The following is an 18,055-nucleotide window of genomic DNA, read 5'->3' on the forward strand; positions in this document are numbered from 1 at the left end:
GATGATAGGACATCTGCTAAGACATGAGGGAATGGCTTCCATGGTACTAGAGGGAGGTGTGGAGGGCAAAAACTGTAGAGGAAGACAGAGATTGGAATACGTCAAGCAAATAATTGAGGACGTAGGTTGCAAGTGCTTCTCTGAGATGAAGAGGTTAGCACAGGAAAGGAATTCGTGGCGCGCCGCATCAAACCAGTCAGTAGACTGATGACCAAAAAAAAAAAAAAAAAAAAAATTTGTTGTGCTTTACTTAATTAATAATTAATGATAAGTATACTTACCATTTCTCATACGCACTGGTGTAGTTTTGTTAATGAGCATGGTTCTTCGAATCATGAAAGTTCAAGGGTCCTCATGCACTAGGCTAGTTAGTTAACGAAGCAATTCAAAGGCTCCTTCAGAGCCAGTGTAGTTACCTTTGCATTCTGTTTACTTGCGTCACGCCGAGTTTAAGGAAGAACTGTTTACTGTGTTAAATGCAGGTTGGTTAATGCACAGTCATAGAGACCCTGTACTAAGCAATGAAGTTATAGATCATGAGCATTATCAGACCCACTGACTTAAATTCAGAATGATTTCAAGCTTTTCCCTGGTCAGTGTTGCTACTAATTTCATGTTTGTCTGTAATTGGTTTAATAAAGGTACGTGTTGTTGAGAGGCATATCTCTGTGGCCATTTGTTTGTAACTAGCACATTTATCTGTAAGGTTAGGTTACTGTGTAGTAGTAGGAACAGCTGTGAGGAAAGAGTTTAGTATGTGTGTCAAGGAAGGTTAGATTAGCCTTAGCACTGCCTTCTGCTTTACCATTTTACTTGACACAAGGATGCCTAATTAGGCTGGCGACTGGTTTCAATATGTAATGTTACAACCGTGCTGGGAGAACGTATTATGTCACCCGCCCAATTACACACGATCTCTCTAGATGCTAGCGTGCTGAGGAGTTTAGTGCTCCATATTAGTGTGTAGTAGATACGTGCCTGATAATTTGACACTGTTGTGGTGATATAACAGACGATTAAGAAGAAGAAAAATAAACATTTGCGTTATGTATGATGGAGCTCCAGATGGAATGAGTGTGAAACATTTTAAGTAAAGCACTTGTGCTATCAACTCTGTAGAATTGTTGTAGTGTCTGAATTACATACCAAGAATTTGATCAGAAGAGAGAACTGATCATAGAACACAAAGACAAATGCATAGCAGCAGTGTTTGATATGTGAAATTGTACACCATGCTGCACTAACTCCATGAACAGAACTCTTCCACAAAAACACAATGTTTATCAAGCAAATGCATACACATTGATTGCAGTACGTCACAAACCCCTGTCATTAATTTAGAATCACTGCAGTTATGAAACTGAAGGCTCGATTTATGTCCAAGAGGTGGCAAAGAAATAGAGTACTTGGCATACATCTATGTTCATCTGTAGGAGTGTGCTGGAACGGCTTTCCCATCGATGGTCATGATTCATCACGCATGCATTGGGAGTCCTCTGCTGAATTAGGTATGGACAGGTTTGCTGTTAATGATTTCAGGCAGATGGCGCTCTAAGTCACGCACAGAACACTCGACTGTATACGAGTCAACGCAAGTTGTATCACACAACTGATGCGCCCCGAAAGAACAACGGAAAAACTGGTTAAATGTGTGATACATTACCTGCAGCAAGATCACTATCCCTCTAGAATACATCTCCAATCTACCGTTAAATCGTACCTCATTACAAATCCTCTCAACCAATCACTACATCTACTTTCTATCATCCTTTAATGCAGATCCATGTCAATTCAGAGGCAGAGGGTTCTCTCTTTCAGGAAAGCATCAAAGACAGCAGGCAACTTGCATGTATCCCAATTACCTCAACAGATATACAGCATAATTTTGTTAAAAACCATGTAGTTACTGTCATGTAAGGTATTTCTTAGTGGACATCCAATGGTTGCGATTGGTACTGAGTACAGAGGTGTACATTGTAAACAGTGTTTGTTAGGGTTTAAAACATCTAAAGAGTTTTGCACTGATGAATAATTGGATGGTTTCCTAGGGCGATTCTGGATGGGGTGCAGATGAATGGCAGAGTAGCTGGTGAGCGGAATGAATTGACATTTCCGGCTTAAGGTGGGCCCTTCACTAAGTCTCTGAACCAGTTAGGTGGGGAATGGGAATGCAGTTGACTCATCCATGTCACCCTCTGGTCGGGTGGACAATGAGCTATTACTCAGTATGTATTGGGCAGCCTTCGTGTTCGCATGTGTTGTGAGTATTCTCGAATTTTTATGTGGAATTTTGAGAAGATTCCATATAGTGAGTGTTAGTGCTGGACTGATTGATAACATCCAAATTCCAACCACACCACTCATCCTGGCTGGCCTCCACAACTGACGGTCCTCTCTGGTGGGCCAAGCTCAGCTGTAGACTGAACACAATCACTGAGACACGTGTCCAGAGTGATAACTGCCGGTGTGTTACATCTGACCTGGGGCACTCCATGTGGACCTCCGGACATGACTGCACGGTATGTGCGAGAGTTCCAGCAATCTCTGTGTCGTAGCGGCCCCTTATCAGTTAGAGGGCCCGCACAATAGACAAGCAAGATGGGCTGCCGACCTCTCTTCAAGAGCTCAGATCGAAACATCGCTAGTGGATGTAAACAATAACAAGTTTTCCGAATAAACACGGAACTACTTCGCGAAAAGACATGTGATAGTGTTCCACCAATTGGAACTCATGTGACTACATGTAGCACTCCACTGAATCGGCGTTATAAGCACGCCAGGAGGAATCAGACCGGCAGTGTGTACATAGCACTAGGACAGCACTGGCCAATACTTGTGCTGGCTGCAGCATAGTAGGCACTCGCCATAGCATTCTGTAGTACGTTGTATCTTTGTAACTGGTACAGTAGATTTTGGTCGTTAGTCTCTTTCATTGCCTTGCTCTCTTATCTGGTTTCGCCACCACAAGAATTGTGGGGTTTCTTTGTTGTTCTAGCGTTTGAAAATTAATGCATGCCAAGAAGGCATTTTTGTTTTAATTATAATAAAGTGTGTTCAGACTTGATTGTTAGTTCTTTCCTGCTGACCGCAGGACATTACATTGTGACATCTACCCACAACAACTACTACTGCAGATTGGATCATGGTGTACGTTTGTTGTGTTTAGTGGTTGTCAGTACATCACTGTGGACTCTGCCTTGCGGTGGTATTTGTTGTCGTCTATATCCTATTACACAATAGGTCCTTCCGCCTCCTTCTGAATGTAGCAGGCGTTCTCTGGTCTTTTAAAAACCGAATCGCACCGTCAAATTCCGGACTGATAAATTTATTGTTTCCGATGGCCGTATTGCGAACAAACATCTGTCCGGCCCCTCCTGCAAACTTTTTAAGGACGTGGCGCAACTGAGATGAAATTTTAATTTCTCAGATACTTCCTATTTAATGAACTTCCTACCTAACTACTTAACTGTGTCTGTAACCACCAATTGGAGGTAGGGAGAAAATCCTGAACTGGGAAGAGTAGGGTTTGGAAACTGACAGTTGCCTGATTGAATCTCTGAATTTCCCATTCTAGTATGCACCAATATGATGCAAGGAAAAACTGTCCCATGCTGAGGGTACCGATTTAAGTAATTAGTGAAACAATCTAATAGAATGAGAGAATGTCTCCAAGACATCCACAGCTTCTGATTTATCAGGTATCCAATACTACGTTCAGGTCAACAGAGAGATTATTTTGGCACATGACAGATGCTTCCTCGACAGGAAGCAGCCCATTGAGAGAGAGAGGGGGGGGGGGAGGGAGGGAGGGAGGGGTAGAGGTAGAGAACATGTGCTTCGACAGGAATTTCTCAGGTATCAGTATCAAAGAGTTCTGTTACCCAATGCTTTGTCCAACAGGAAGTAACCAGAGGGGCGATATGTTATGGGAGGAAGGGCTTGGATGGAGGGATGAGGGGTGGGGAAGTTCCTTCTCCCATCGTCCTCTGCTGGTGATATTACGAACTAGCTCACTTGCTATCTGCACTGCAGGGAGAGCACATACAGCAGCTTCTTCCACCGACCTGGTATGCAAGATGTGTGTTTCGAAGCAGATTGTACAGGTGCTGCAGCCAGAATTAGCCGCTTGAGGTGGCCAAGGATGCCGCCTTGTCCAAAGGGGGTCGCGGATGTGGGTATGACCTAGATGTTGGACGCCCCTTGTAATGGTCGCCTAGTCGTAGATATAGCTAATTGCTATAATCGCACTATTTCACTCCCATTTACGGAGCTTGTTAGCACTTGATGTTAGGTTGGCGCCATTAAAATGCATTGTGTTGTGGTAATCGCTGCTACTTGCTGGATCGCTGCTATGTCTCGATGCTGATGCTGGCTCTAAATCTGGTTATCTAGGGTTAAAAACATGAGGTCCCGTGTTTTTTATGTGCTTTTGATGATAAAGAACGAGCGAAACCAACAAATATGTAAACTTCAAATATTTGTTACTCTGGTGGCCATCTTAATTCCACTGTCCACCAAAGACCATGACTCAACACAAAGTAGTACTTCCGTTACATGTTCTTTGCATTGTTTATCCACCTCAAACAATAACACACAAACACACTTTACCAAAGTGACATTCCGACTGCCTCTCGACCCTTCTTGCTGCTCGTATTTATAACATTGTCAAAGAACTACTAAAAAGAGATATAGTTTATAAGTCACATGTACATCTGTTATCATAATTTGTGCAGAAAAGTTATTAATTTGCATCGAGTGACATAATTTAACATGTTATTAAAATGACAGACGGTTTTGTTGACTTGACAGAATAATTCTTTGTTACAAAAAGGCCGTTTTTTAGAAGTTCGTCAATTGACTTCTGTAATTTGCATAAATAAGTAAATAACATGAATTATTAAGAATTACATTGGTTTTCGTCTAAAATAGGATTGTTTACGTGAATACTGAGTGAAAACGCTCCCAGTGAACAAATAGGTTTCACTGGGTGATTTTTATTTAAGGAGATCCAAAATAGCTAAGTTGTCCACTATTTTTCGTACTTCATATTAATTATTTAAGATGAACTCAGTGTTTTTACATGATGACATTTGCTGTATCAGTGATCAAGTGATATAAACTTTTGTGTGGGTCAGCTATTCAGTATAATTTAATGGGTTGACTGTTTATGCAGACATGTTATGCAATCATTGTTAACATACACAATAACTTTTCTATAATCATAAATACTCATTATACTGGTTGAATTTGGAGGGTATCGCATACTTCGGTAAAGTAAAGCCTTTAATATGTTCCGTTACACCCTCCAACCCCCCCTCCCCCCACCCCCACAAAAAAAGAGCACAGTATTCTGAGACATTAGGATGTGCTCGTTTGGACAAGTTGATCGGAATTCTCCCAAGCAGTGACAAGCGACAGGAAGTAGCGACTTGGCATGTGCTGACAGGGCGGGACGGCTAGCGATACGGCGGCCGACACTGGTTGCTGGGCACCCAGCCGATGCGGTGCGGACTCTTGGATACTGGGCGCGGTGCAGCGCAGAAAAGCGGCCATCACAAACGCACGTGAAGATACAATGTCCATACCGGCGTGTCTGTCATGCGATTGGTGCGAAGACGTGATTATAAATTTTTCCTCAATATAATTATGTATGATGATTTATGTTGACGTCAGTTTTGTTACAGCGTTCCTTGCGCAATCGTAAAAAAGCGATATATTTGGTCACTTCTTTCGATGTACACTACTGGCCATTAAAATTGCTACACCAAGAAGAACTGACATGTGATTACGTTTCACGCAGTTTGGCTGCATAGATCCTGAGAAATCAGTACCCAGAACAACCACCTCTGGACGTAATGACGGCCCTGATACGCCTGGGTATTGAGTCAGAGCTTCGATGGCGTGCGCAGTACAGTTGCCCATGCAACTTCAACACGACACCACAGTTCATCAAGAGTAGTGACTGGCGTACTGTGACAAGCCAGTTGCTCGGCCACCACTGACCAGACGTTTTCAATTGGTGAGAGATGTGGAGAATGTGCTGGTCAGGGCAGCAGTCGAACATTTTCTGTATCCAGAAATGCCCGTACAGGACCTGCAACATGCGGCCGTGCATTATCCTGCTGAAATGCAGGGTTTCGCAGGCATCGAATGAAGGGTAGAGCCACGGGTCGTAACACATCTGAAATGTAACGTCCACTGTTCAAAGTACCGCCAATGTGAAAAAGAAGTGACCGAGACATGTAACCAATGGCACCCCATACCACCACGCCAGGTGATACGCCAGTATGGCGATGACTAATACACGCTTCCAATGTGCGTTCACCGATATGTCGCCAGACACGGATGCGACCATCATGCTGCTGTAAACAGAACCAGGATTCATCCGAAAAAATTACGTTTTGCCATTCGTGCAACCATGTTCGTCGTTGAGTACACCATCGCAGGCGCTCCTGTCTGTGATGCAGCGTCAAGGGTAACCGCAGCCATGGTCTCCGAGTTGATAGTCCATGCTGCTAAAATGTCGTCGAACTATTCGTGCAGATGGTTGTTGTGTTGCAAACGTCCCCATCTGTTGACTCAGGGATCGAGACGTGGCTGCACGATCCGTTACAGCTATAGGGATAAGATGTCTGTCATCTCGACTGCTAGTGACACGAGACCGTTGGGATCCAGCACGGCGTTCCGCATTACTCTCCTGAACCCACCGATTGCATATTCTGCTAACAGTCATTAGATCTTGACCAACGCGAGCAACAATGTCGCGATACGATTAACCGCAATCGCGATAGGCTACAATCCGACCTTTATCAAAGTCGGAATCGTGATGGTACGCATTTCTCCTCCTTACACGAGGCATCACAACAACGTTTCAACAGGCAACGCCGGTCAACTGCTGTTTGCGTATGAGAAATCGGTTGGAAACCTTGTGTGAATGCTATGAAAAGCTAATCATTTGCATATCACAGCATCTTCTATCTGTTGGTTAAATTTCGCGTCTGTAGCACGTCATCTTCGTGCTGTAGCAGTTTTAAAGGCCAGTAGTGTATTTTATATTTTACATGACCTACACCTTCCGAAACAGCAGAGAATGATCAGCTTTTCCCACCAAATAAAAGAGAGATCCAACTGTCGAACTGAATTTTATAGATAAACGTGCCGTTAATTGACATTTATTTGAATTTCCTTTCGTTAAAAAATACATGTTTTTTTTGCGGTCAAGGCTATGCGTGTTCATTTTTAAAGTACATTTTACCAGATCTCATTTCCCCATGAGAAATGCTCTCAAAAATTATTAATCGATTCTCATCATAGCACCGCCAATTAGTAAGTTCAGTTCAGTATGTTTATCCTGGTTGTAGCATTAATGCTGTTCAAATTCTCAGTTAGCACATTATCCATTATACACTCATGCTCATAAATTAAGGATAATGCTGATACAAGGTGAAACAATGCTCTGGTGGGCGGTTTGCGGGTTTAAATCACCTCGGGGCATGACCATGCTGTGCATCTGACAAGCGGTCGTCACACGGTGGCGCTGGCAGCAGTCCACACAAGCAGGAGTGTGTTGGTGCATGTCACAGTACGGTGCAGCGAGTAAGTGTGTAGACTTTTCAGACGTGCTAATGGTGACTGTGTGTTGAAAATGGCTCAAAGGACACATATTGATGACGTTATGAGTAGTAGAATACTAGGGCGACTGGAGGCTGGTCAAACGCAACATGTCGTAGCACGGGCCCTCCGTGTGCCATAAAGAGTGATCTCAAGGTTATGGCAACGATTCCAGCAGACAGGAAACGTGTCCAGGCGCTACAGTACGGGACGTCCACAGTGTACAACACCACAAGAAGACCGATATCTCACCATCAGTGCCCGCAGACGGTCACGGAGAACCGCTGGTAGCCTTGCTCGGGACCTTACCGCAGCCACTGGAACAGTTGTCTCCAGACACACAGTCTACAGATGACTGAACAGACATGGTTTATTCGCCCGGAGACGTGCAAGGTGCATTCCACTAACCCCTGGTCACAGGAGATCCTGTAAAAGCTGGTGTCAAGAAGACAGTACATGGTCATTAGAACAGTGGTCCCAGGTTATGTTCACGGACGAGTCCAGGTGCAGTATGAACAGTGATTCTCGCCGGGTTTTCATCTGGCGTGAACCAGGAACCATATGCCAACCCCTTAATGTCCTTGAAAGGGACCTGTATGGAGGTCGTGGTTTGATGGTGTTGGGTGGCATTATGATTGGTGCCCATACACCCCTGTATGTCTTTGACAGAGAAACTGTAATAGGTCAGGTGTATCGAGAAGTCATTTTGCACCAGTATGTCCGCCTTTTCAGGGGTGCAGTGGGTCCCACCTTCCTCCTGATAGATGATAACACACGTCTCCGCCGAACTGCCATCTTGGAGGAATACCTTGAAACAGAAGATATCAGGCGAATGGCGTGGCCTGCCTGTTCTCCAGACCTAAACCCCATCGAGCACGTCTGGGATGCTCTCGGTCGACGTATCGCTTCAAACCCCTACGACACTTCAGGAGCTCCGACAGGCACTAGAGCAAGAAGGGGAGGCTATACCCCAGAAGCATCTCGACCAACTGATCCAGAGTATGCCAACCCGTTGTGCGGCCTATGTACGTGTACATGGTGATCATATCCCATATTGATGTCTGGGTACATGAGCAGGGAACAGTGGCGTTTTGTAGCACATGTGTTTCGGCACGATTTTCTCAACTTATCACCAATACCGTGGACTTACAGATCTGTGTCGTGTGTGTTCCCTATGCGCCTATGCTATTAGCGCCAGTTTTGTGTAGTGCCACGTTGTGTGGCACCACATTCTGCAACTATCCTTAATTTATGAGCATGAGTGTAGTTACCATCTTACAACAGAAGTTTTGTTATAAGGCCATTGACGTTATTTACATGTTACAACAGTATTGCTCTTCTTTGCATAGGGCATCTACACATTTGATATTCAATTGTTCTGGTTTTAAGCTAAGTTTAATTCATTTTCAGGTGACTAACCTGTATGTGTTTTTACATCAACGTAAGTCAATTTTATCACTTTGTAGTGGTTCCTGCTGCAATGATACACACATCAACGGTGGTCACGCAAGTTCCAGTTTTCACATCTACGAAGGATATTGCGGAACGACGTCTACCATTACACCTTGTCAGCCGTAAACGGCAATAGCTACATGTAATAGCAATGTGAATAGGTCCGCAACACACCAATATATATCCACAATCAATATGATAAACTTGCTTCTGACAAAGGCTCATAATGCACGTTGGTTAACGCATGTCCAATTTCATACGTTTTTGAAATTAGTCAATCCACATATAATCTATTGCGACTATGTAATTACTTTTTCGATGTTATAAAAGTACTGTTAATTTTTATACAGAGATGCACCAGAAGACGCGATTAAAAACTGTGTGAAACTGCTAGTGTGATTCTACAGGGACTACAATAAATACAGCTACAGTGGATCAACGAGCTTTTAATCAGTTATATGTTTATCAGCTGTGCTCATTTGAACATCTGAATTGTGCTGCTTGAATGTTCTGTAAATTATGTATAAATGCTGCTAGTTTTAGAGGATTAATACTGAATATTCGAGCTTTTTATGGAGAAAAATTATAAAAATCTGACAAAGGATAAGCTCCCTCCCACAAAATTTACTTTCTTATTTACTTTTCGCTTTTAACACGACTTTAGGAGCGCGCCCATTCAGCCATCTCAAGTAAGGGATGGACGATAGAATGGCGTACTAGAGACGATTTTCTTGTCGGTTATGATGAAACAAACGTAAGTGCAACACAACACTCTTTTTTGTGGCAGTTTACTGTTACACAGCGTCACCACTTCAGATTCGGGCAACTGTCTCGATGGACAAGTGAGAGGAGACTCAACGCAACGACTGGATAACAGCCGAGCATAGCACTTTGAAAGAACGGCGGTGGAACTTTAAGTTCCGTGCAACCCTCCGACGGCAGAAGTACAGAGGAGGGTTGCGGTAATGCTCCAACTCTACGGCGAAGGAAAAAGGTGGCTGGACGAGAACAAGTCATTGCTAGTGATTGTACGAAACGGACATAAAAACGTGGTCGTATTGACAACACTTATTTTTTTTCCTTTCTTTATTGTATTTCAGTTCCCCATCATGGCGGGCTGGCAGTGGCATATGTGCTGCTTTTCAGCCAAAAGACATAAAACATACAATAGAAGACATTTAAAAATAACATAAAGGAGACAACATGGTGTACAGAGACATAAAAGAAGGGAACATTATGGAAGACAATAGACAAAAAGGGGTGACTGTAAAACGGAGATAAATACCGTAAAAAAGTAGCGCACAAAAAAAACACACACTGGGACAATTAAAAGAACAAAGCGAAGTATGACCGGAGCACAAAAGAATCGACAGATGGCATAGCACATAACAATCACTGACAGTAACACTAGGTACAAGTCCAGCACACAAGTAAAATCACATCTCTCGACTCACAGGAGAACAGCACCAAACACAACACTGATGTAGCACACTGATTACGATGAGCAAATCACAGGATCTGCCTGGGGCATAGAGATGAGGGAGAACAGAGGGAGGGGGAGAAAGGGGTGACGGGCAGAGATGCGTCAGAGGACTGGGGGGGGGGAAGGAAGTGGGAGGGACACAGATGAGGAGGGACTCAAGCGGGAAAGGAGGAAAATCCGCTCTGGGAGAAGGAGAGGAGACGAAAAGTGGGGCCCTGGGGAGGGGAGGGAGCAAGGCCAGGTTACAGTTGGAAGGATGGGTATATGTCACAGTGTTCAACATCTGGGAGGGGGAGTGCTGGAAATTGCCCTGATGAAGGAGAATTAGGGTGTGGAGGTGGATAGGCAGAGGGATACTGTGAGAGAGGTGCGGCAACAGGTGGGGGGTGGAAAGGAAGGATGAAACCAATGGGTGATCAAGCCTGTGGACAGTGTAAAGGATGCAGAGATGTTGGAGGAAAAGGAGTAGGTGGGGAAAGGGGATGGGTCATACAGGAGTCGTGTGGGGGAAGGAAGGTGGATACAGAAGACAAGGCAGAGTGTGTGGCGTTCTAGGATTTGGAGGGACTTATAAAAGAGGGTGGGGGAGGTGGGGGGCGGGGCGAGATCCAGGCACAACACTGGCATAGCATAGCATAGGATGGATGAAGGATTTGTAGGTGTGGAGGAAGGTGGAAAGATGCAATCCCCTTGTCCAGCCAGACATGAGTATCAGGAGGTGGAGGTGGGAATGGGCTTTCTGCTGGATGGTCAGGAGGTGAGGGGTCCAGGTGAGGTAACGCTCAAGGGCGAGGCCAAGGTATCTCAGGGTGGGGATGAGCTGGATAGGATGACCATAAAGGGTGAGGTAGAAATCATGGAGGCAAAGGAGTGGGTGGTGTGGCCTATGACGGTTGCCCGGGTTCTGGAGTGGTTGAGATGAAGGAACCACTGGTTACAGATGAGGGAGAAGGGAGGGAGGGGGGAGAAAGGGGAGATGGCAGGGACGCATCAGAGGACTGTGGGGGGGGGGGGAAGGAAGGGGGACTTATGAAAGAGGGTGGGGGAAGGTGAGGGGGGGGCGAGATCCAGGCACAACACTGGCATAGCATAGCATAGGATGGACTGGTCAAGGTGGGTTTGGAGGGTGAGTTGGGACCATTGAAGGGTAGGATAGAGAACCAGGAAGGCAGTGGCATCAGCATTTTGGAGAAGGTGGACTGTTGGGGGTGGCTAGGGCATATCAGCCGTGTACAAGAGATAAAGGAGGGGGAGAGGACAAAGCCTTGGGGGACGCCAGCTATGGGATAAAGGGGTTGGGACTTGGTGTTGTAGAGGGTGATATCGGAAGGACGGTGCGAGAGGAAGGAAGCGACCAGACAGACAAAGTTGATAGGCAGGGCTTAGGTTTGGAGTTTAAAGAGGAGACTGGGATGCCATACATGGTCATAGGCATTTTGGAGATCGAGGGAAGCCAAAATGGCGGAGCGACCGGAGTTAAGCTGGATGGACAGAAGGTAAATGAGGTTAAGGAGTTGGTCTTTGGAAGAGAAGGAGGGTCAGAAGCCACACTGGATAAGAGGGAGACAACACTCTTTTTTTTTTTTTCTTTGTTGTATTTCAATTCCCCATCAGGGCGGGCTGGCAGCAGCATATGCGCTGCTCTTCAGCCAAAAGACATAGAACAAACAATAGAAGACATTTAAAATAACAAAGGAGAGAATATGGTGAACATAGATATAAAAAAGGGGGCACATCATGGAAGGCAATAGACAAAATAAATGTGGTGACCGTAAAATGGAGATAAAAACTGTTTAAAAGTAGCCCACACAAAAAGCCACACACTGCAACAATTAAAAGAACACAAGGCACAGTATGACTGGAGCATAAAAGGTATCGACGGATGGCGTAGCACATAACAAACACTGACGGCGAACCTCAAGGCAGTACACAATTAAAATCACACCTCTTGATGCACAGGAGAAACAGCACTAAACACAACACTGACATGGCACATTGGCGATGATCAAAACAGAGGATCTGCCAGGCGCAAGGAGATGAGGGAGACCGGAAGAAGGGAAGGAGGGGAAAAGATGGGGGAGATGAGCGGGGGGCGCGCTGGGAGGGGAAGGAGGAAAATCCGCTCTGGGAGAATGAGGGAAGAGGAAAAAAGGGGGCCCTGGGGAGGGGGGGAACAAGGCCAGGTTATAGTTGGAAGGAAGGGTAGATGTCACGGCGAAGTTCGTCATCCGGGAGGGGGAGGCGTTGGAAATTGCCCTGATGAAGGAGATGGAGGGTGTGGAGGTGGAGAGAGGGAGGGATACAGCGATAGTCATGGCAACAGGCAGGGGGTGGAGAGGAAGGAGGAAACCAGAGGGTGGGGGGGATCAAGCCTGCGGAGAATGTAAAGAATGCGGAGATGTTGGAGGAAGGGGGATCAGGTGGGGGAAGGGGATCAGTTCATACAGGAGCTGTGTGGGGGAAGGAAGGCGGATACAGAAGGCAAGGCGGAGCGCATGGCGTTCAAGGATTTGGAGGACCTTGTAAAAGTGGGTGGGGGCAGAGATCCAGGCAATCCTGGCATAACAGAGGATAGGATGGATGAGGGATTTGTAGGTGAGGAGGATGGTAGAAGATGCAATCCCCATGTCCGGCCAGACAGGAGTTTCAGAAGGCAGAGGCGGGAATGGGCTTTCTGCTGGACGGTCTGATGAGGGGTCCAGGTGAGGTGTCGGTCGAGGGTGAGGCCAAGGTATTTCAGGGTGGGCGTGAGCTGGATGGGACGACCATAAAGGGTGAGGTAGAAATCATGGAGGCGAAAGGAGAGAGTGGTGCGGCCTATGATGATTGCCTGGGTTTTGGAGGGGTTGAGACGGAGGAACCACTGGTCACACCAAGTGATGAACTGGTTAAGGTGGGTTTGGAGGGTACATTGAGACCTTTGAAGGGTAGGATAGAGAGCCAGGAAGGCAGTGTCATCAGCATACTGGAGAAGGAGGACTGGTGGGGGTGGCTTGGGCATATCAGCGATATACAAGAGATAAAGGAGAGGGGAGAGGACAGAACCCTGGGGGACGCCAGCCATGGGATAAAAGATAAGGGAGTTGGTGTTGTGGAGGGTGACATAGGAAGGACGGTGCGAGAGGAAGGAAGCGACCAGATGGACGAAATTGATAGGCAGGGCGTAGGTTTGGAGTTTAAAGAGGAGACCGGGATGCCACACATGGTCATAGGCATTTTGGAGGTCAAGGGAAACAAAAATGGCAGAGCGATGGGAGTTGAGCTGGAGGGACAGAAGGTGAACAAGGTTGAGGAGTTGGTCTTCAGCAGAGAAGGAGGGTCGGAAGCCACAGTGGGTAAGGAGGAGGAGGTGGTGTTGAGCAAGGTGCTGATGGATACAGTGGGAGAGGATGGAGGACCTTACTGAAGACAGAGGTGAGGCAGATGGGACGATAGGAATAGGTGGCAGAAGGGGGTTTGTTGGGTTTGAGGAATAAGAGGACGCGGGAAGTCTTCCATAGGTCAGGGTAGAAGCCAGTAGACAGGATGACATTATAGAGATGGGCGAGGACAGTCAGGAAGGAATAGGGGCTTTCTCGAAGGTGATGGTAGGTGACACAGTCATGACCAGAGGCTGTGTTGCGTTTGGACCGGAGGATAAGTTTAATGTCGTGTGCTGTGATGGGAGTGTTTATGTCAGAGGGGGGAAACAGCCCCAAGTACTGGAGACTAGGAGCAAGTGGAGCGACCGAGGTATCAGCACGTTCCATGACAGTGGGGAAAAGAGAATAATCAAAGTGGGGATCATGACAACACTCACCTTCCGAGCAAAATTTATTTGAGACGTGGCAGTAAGCTAAACTGGGGACAGGTGGCTTATCCTTTGCCAAATGGCGGTAGTTTTCCTCTACAAAATCTCTGAACATGAAGCATTAACCTTCTGAAAATAGTAACATTTAATAAAGAGCATTGTCTTAGGAGAGGTATCTTACTGACGGTATTTGAAAAGTATTCTATATTTGCAATACTCGTCCTATTGTTCTGAGATACCTGTGCCTGACGCGGCCGAAAGTGCTGCTTGGACGGAGGCGACGGCGTCGGCCACCTGCTGGTCTGATGTGACATCTAGCGGCAGCAAGCGCAACCTGGAGGAGCAGTCTGCGGCGAGTCTGCTCGCACCGGGACCCTCAGGGAACAGGCAGCCGGCGAACACTGGCACACCCAGCGCGTCCAGGCGGCGCGCCAGTTCGTGCCCGAGGCCCGAGTCGCAGCCTGCGCAGCAGCTCAGAACTAGAAAATATGCCGCTGCTCACGACGCAAACTCCTCATCACACCTCCCTCAGATTTAGTGCTAAGACGCCCCAGAGGATAGCCCGTCAAAAAACCGAACGCAGATCACGCATGAAAACAGGAAGAGGGTATACTGAACTATGAGAAAAGAAGCAAAATAGAAACAGTCAGTGGTCTAAGTTCAAGATTATTTCCATCGAGCGTAGCTCGTGTGGTTATGGCGTTGGTCTCCAAAGCGTGAGATCTGTGTTCAGAACTCCCTCGTGCCCCTTAATTTTCTTTTTCTTTCACCATATTATGAACTGTCTGTCCGGTCATCGACGCCCCTGTTCGCCGTATTCAAATCTGTGTCTGTGTCGTGGTGTAACGTCCGTTTGCAACAGGAATGTGTAAGGAAAGGATCTGCAGACGTACGTACCTCCTATTTGTACTACATAACTACCACATGTTATGAGTCTTCGTTTCGTTTTGGAAGTTTTGACTCCCGGATTTCTCTGTTGTAACGTAGTTTACAACCGTTTATTTGTTGTTTGAGGTCTAGGACATCTACCCTGGTCTCCCTATTCATCACATTTACTTGCCACGGTAAAATATTCTACCACGTGACTCATATTCTGTAACTAGTGTACAATATGACAAATTTCAAGACTAAAGAAGGAGAACAGACACGTCAATAACCGGACAGATAGTTCACAATTTTGTAATTAAAAAAAAAAGCACAAAGAAGATTTGAACGTGGTTCTCCCGCATTGCAACCGAACATCGTGACCACCGAACCACGACCGGGCGGCTGTTGCACTCTATTCGATGATACATGTGCTGAACTTGGAGGGTAAACTTTTCTTTTTCACTGTTCAGTATACTTTCTTCCTGTTTTCATGGTTGATCTATGCTCTGTTTTTGACGGGCTGTTCATTGGGTAATTTCACCACTAAATCTGAGGGGAGTGCGATGGGGAGTTTACCTTGTCAGAGTCAACATTTATAGTAAGAGATATGCCACAACTACCTTGTCGTCACGTTTCTTACAATAAACTTTCTAGTCTCGTTAAAAATATGTTCCTTCCTCAACTGAGAGACCCAAGTACTTAGAAGCCTCCATTCCACAGCTCTCTTCCTTTACATACTTCAGAGGTTTTCGTGAACTCCAGTGTCTCTACCACACGACTTGAATTAATGCACACGCATGACAAAAGTCACGGGATACCTCTTAATATCCTTTTGCCTGGAGTAGTGCAGCAACTCGATGTGGCATACCCTCACCAAGTCGTTGGAAGATCCATGCAGAAATATTGAACCATTTTGCGTATAGCCGTCTGTAATTACTAACGCGAATTCCTTACAGACGAATGGAAAAACTGGTAGAAGCCGACCTCGGAGAAGATCAGCTTGGATTCCGTAGAAATGTTGGAACACATGAGGCAAAACTGACCCTACGACTTACGTTAGAAAATAGATTAAGGAAAGGCAAACCTACGTTTCTAGCATTTATAGACGTAGAGAAAGCTTTTGACAACGTTGACTGGAATATTCTCTTTCAAATTCTGAAGGTGGCAGGGGTAAAATACAGGGAGCGAAAGGCTATTTACAATTTGTACAGAAACCAGATGGCAGTTATGAGAGTCGAGGGACATGAAAGGGAAGCGGTGGTTGGTAAGGGAGTGAGACAGGGTTGCAGCCTATCCCCGATGTTATTCAATCTGTTATATTGAGCAAACAGTGAAGGAAACAAAAGAAAAATTCTGTGTAGGTATTAAAATCGATGGAGAAGAAATAAGAACCTTGAGGTTCGCCGAAGACATTGTAATTCTGCCAGACTGCAAAGGACTTGGAAGAGCAGTTGAAGGGAATGGACAGTGTCTTGAAAGGAGGATATAAGATGAACATCAACAAAACCAAAACGAGGATAATGGAATGTAGTCAAACTAACTCGGGAGATGCTCAGGGTATTAGATTAAGAAATGAGACACTTAAAGTAGTAAAGGAGTTTTGCTATTTGGGGAGCAAAATAACTGATGATGGTCGTAGTAGAGAGGATATAAAATGTAGACCGGCAATGGCAAGGAAAGCGTTTCTGAAGAAGAGAAATTTGTTAAAATCGAGTATAGAATTAAGTGTCAGGAAGTCGTTTCTGAAAGTATTTGTATGGAGTGTAGCCATGTATGGAAGTGAAACATGGACGATAAATAGTTTTGACAAGAAGAGAATAGAAGCTTTCGAAATGTGGTGCTACAGAAGAATGCTGAAGATTAGATGGGTAGATCACATACCTAATGAGGAGGTATTGAAAAAAATTGGGGAGAAGAGGAGTTTGTGGCACAACGTGACTAGAAGAAGGGACCAGTTGGCAGGACATGTTCTGAGGCATCAAGAGATGACCAATTTAGTATTGGAGGGCAGCGTGGAGGGTAAAAATCGTAGAGGGTGACCAAGAGATGAATACTCTAAGCAGATTCAGAAGGATGTAGGTTGCAGTAGGTACTGGGAGATGAAGAAGCTTGCACAGCATAGAGTAGCATGGAGAGCTGCATCAAACCAGTCTCAGGACTGAAGACCACAACAACAACAACAATTACAAAAGTGTTCCCGGTGCAGGATTTTGGCACGAACTTACTTCCGTTCCACAGATATTCGATGTGATTCATGCCAAACGATCTGGGTGGCCAAATCATTCACTCGATTTGTCCGGAATGTTGTTTAAACCAGGCGCGAACAATTGTGGCTCGGTGACATGGCGCATTTTCATCTATAAAAATTCCATCATTGTTTAGTCATTTGATGACAACGAATAGCTGTAAATGTCTCCAAATAGCCGAACATAGCCATTTACTGTCATTAATCGATTCATTTGGGCCAGAGGGCCCGATCAATTCCACGTAAACACAGCCCAGACCACTATGGAGCCACCACAAGCTTACACAATGCGTTGTTGACAACTTGGTTCCATGTCTTCGTGGAGGCTGCGCCACACTCTAGCCCTACCATCAGTTCTTACTAACTGAAATCAGGACTCATCTGGCCAGGCTAAGGTTTACCAGTCGTCTAGGGTCCAATTGGTATGGTCAAAAGCCCAGGAAAGGCACTGCAGGCGATGTCGTGCTGTTAGCAAAGGGACTAGCGTGCATCGTCTGCCGCCATAGGCCATTAACGCCGACTTTCGGCGGATACGTTTGTCGTAAACCTGATGTTGCATTCTACGGTTGTTTCACGCATTGTTGCTTGTCTGTTAGCACTGACAACT

The 18,055-nt window shown here is 45.7% G+C and overlaps 1 protein-coding gene across 1 annotated transcript in view; it reads right to left on the reverse strand.

Moving 5' to 3' along the window:
* Positions 1-18,055, reverse strand: part of LOC126124780 (estradiol 17-beta-dehydrogenase 2-like) — a 96,743-nt gene that overhangs the window by 18,776 nt on the left and 59,912 nt on the right. Inside the window, exon 3 of the mRNA XM_049915126.1 lies at positions 14,576-14,797. Within this exon, the coding sequence (XP_049771083.1) occupies positions 14,576-14,797 (222 nt within the window). The remainder of the gene's footprint in view (positions 1-14,575; positions 14,798-18,055) is intronic.

This window comes from Schistocerca cancellata, unplaced genomic scaffold (assembly GCF_023864275.1).
Source record: "Schistocerca cancellata isolate TAMUIC-IGC-003103 unplaced genomic scaffold, iqSchCanc2.1 HiC_scaffold_426, whole genome shotgun sequence".
NCBI lineage: Eukaryota > Metazoa > Arthropoda > Insecta > Orthoptera > Acrididae > Schistocerca > Schistocerca cancellata.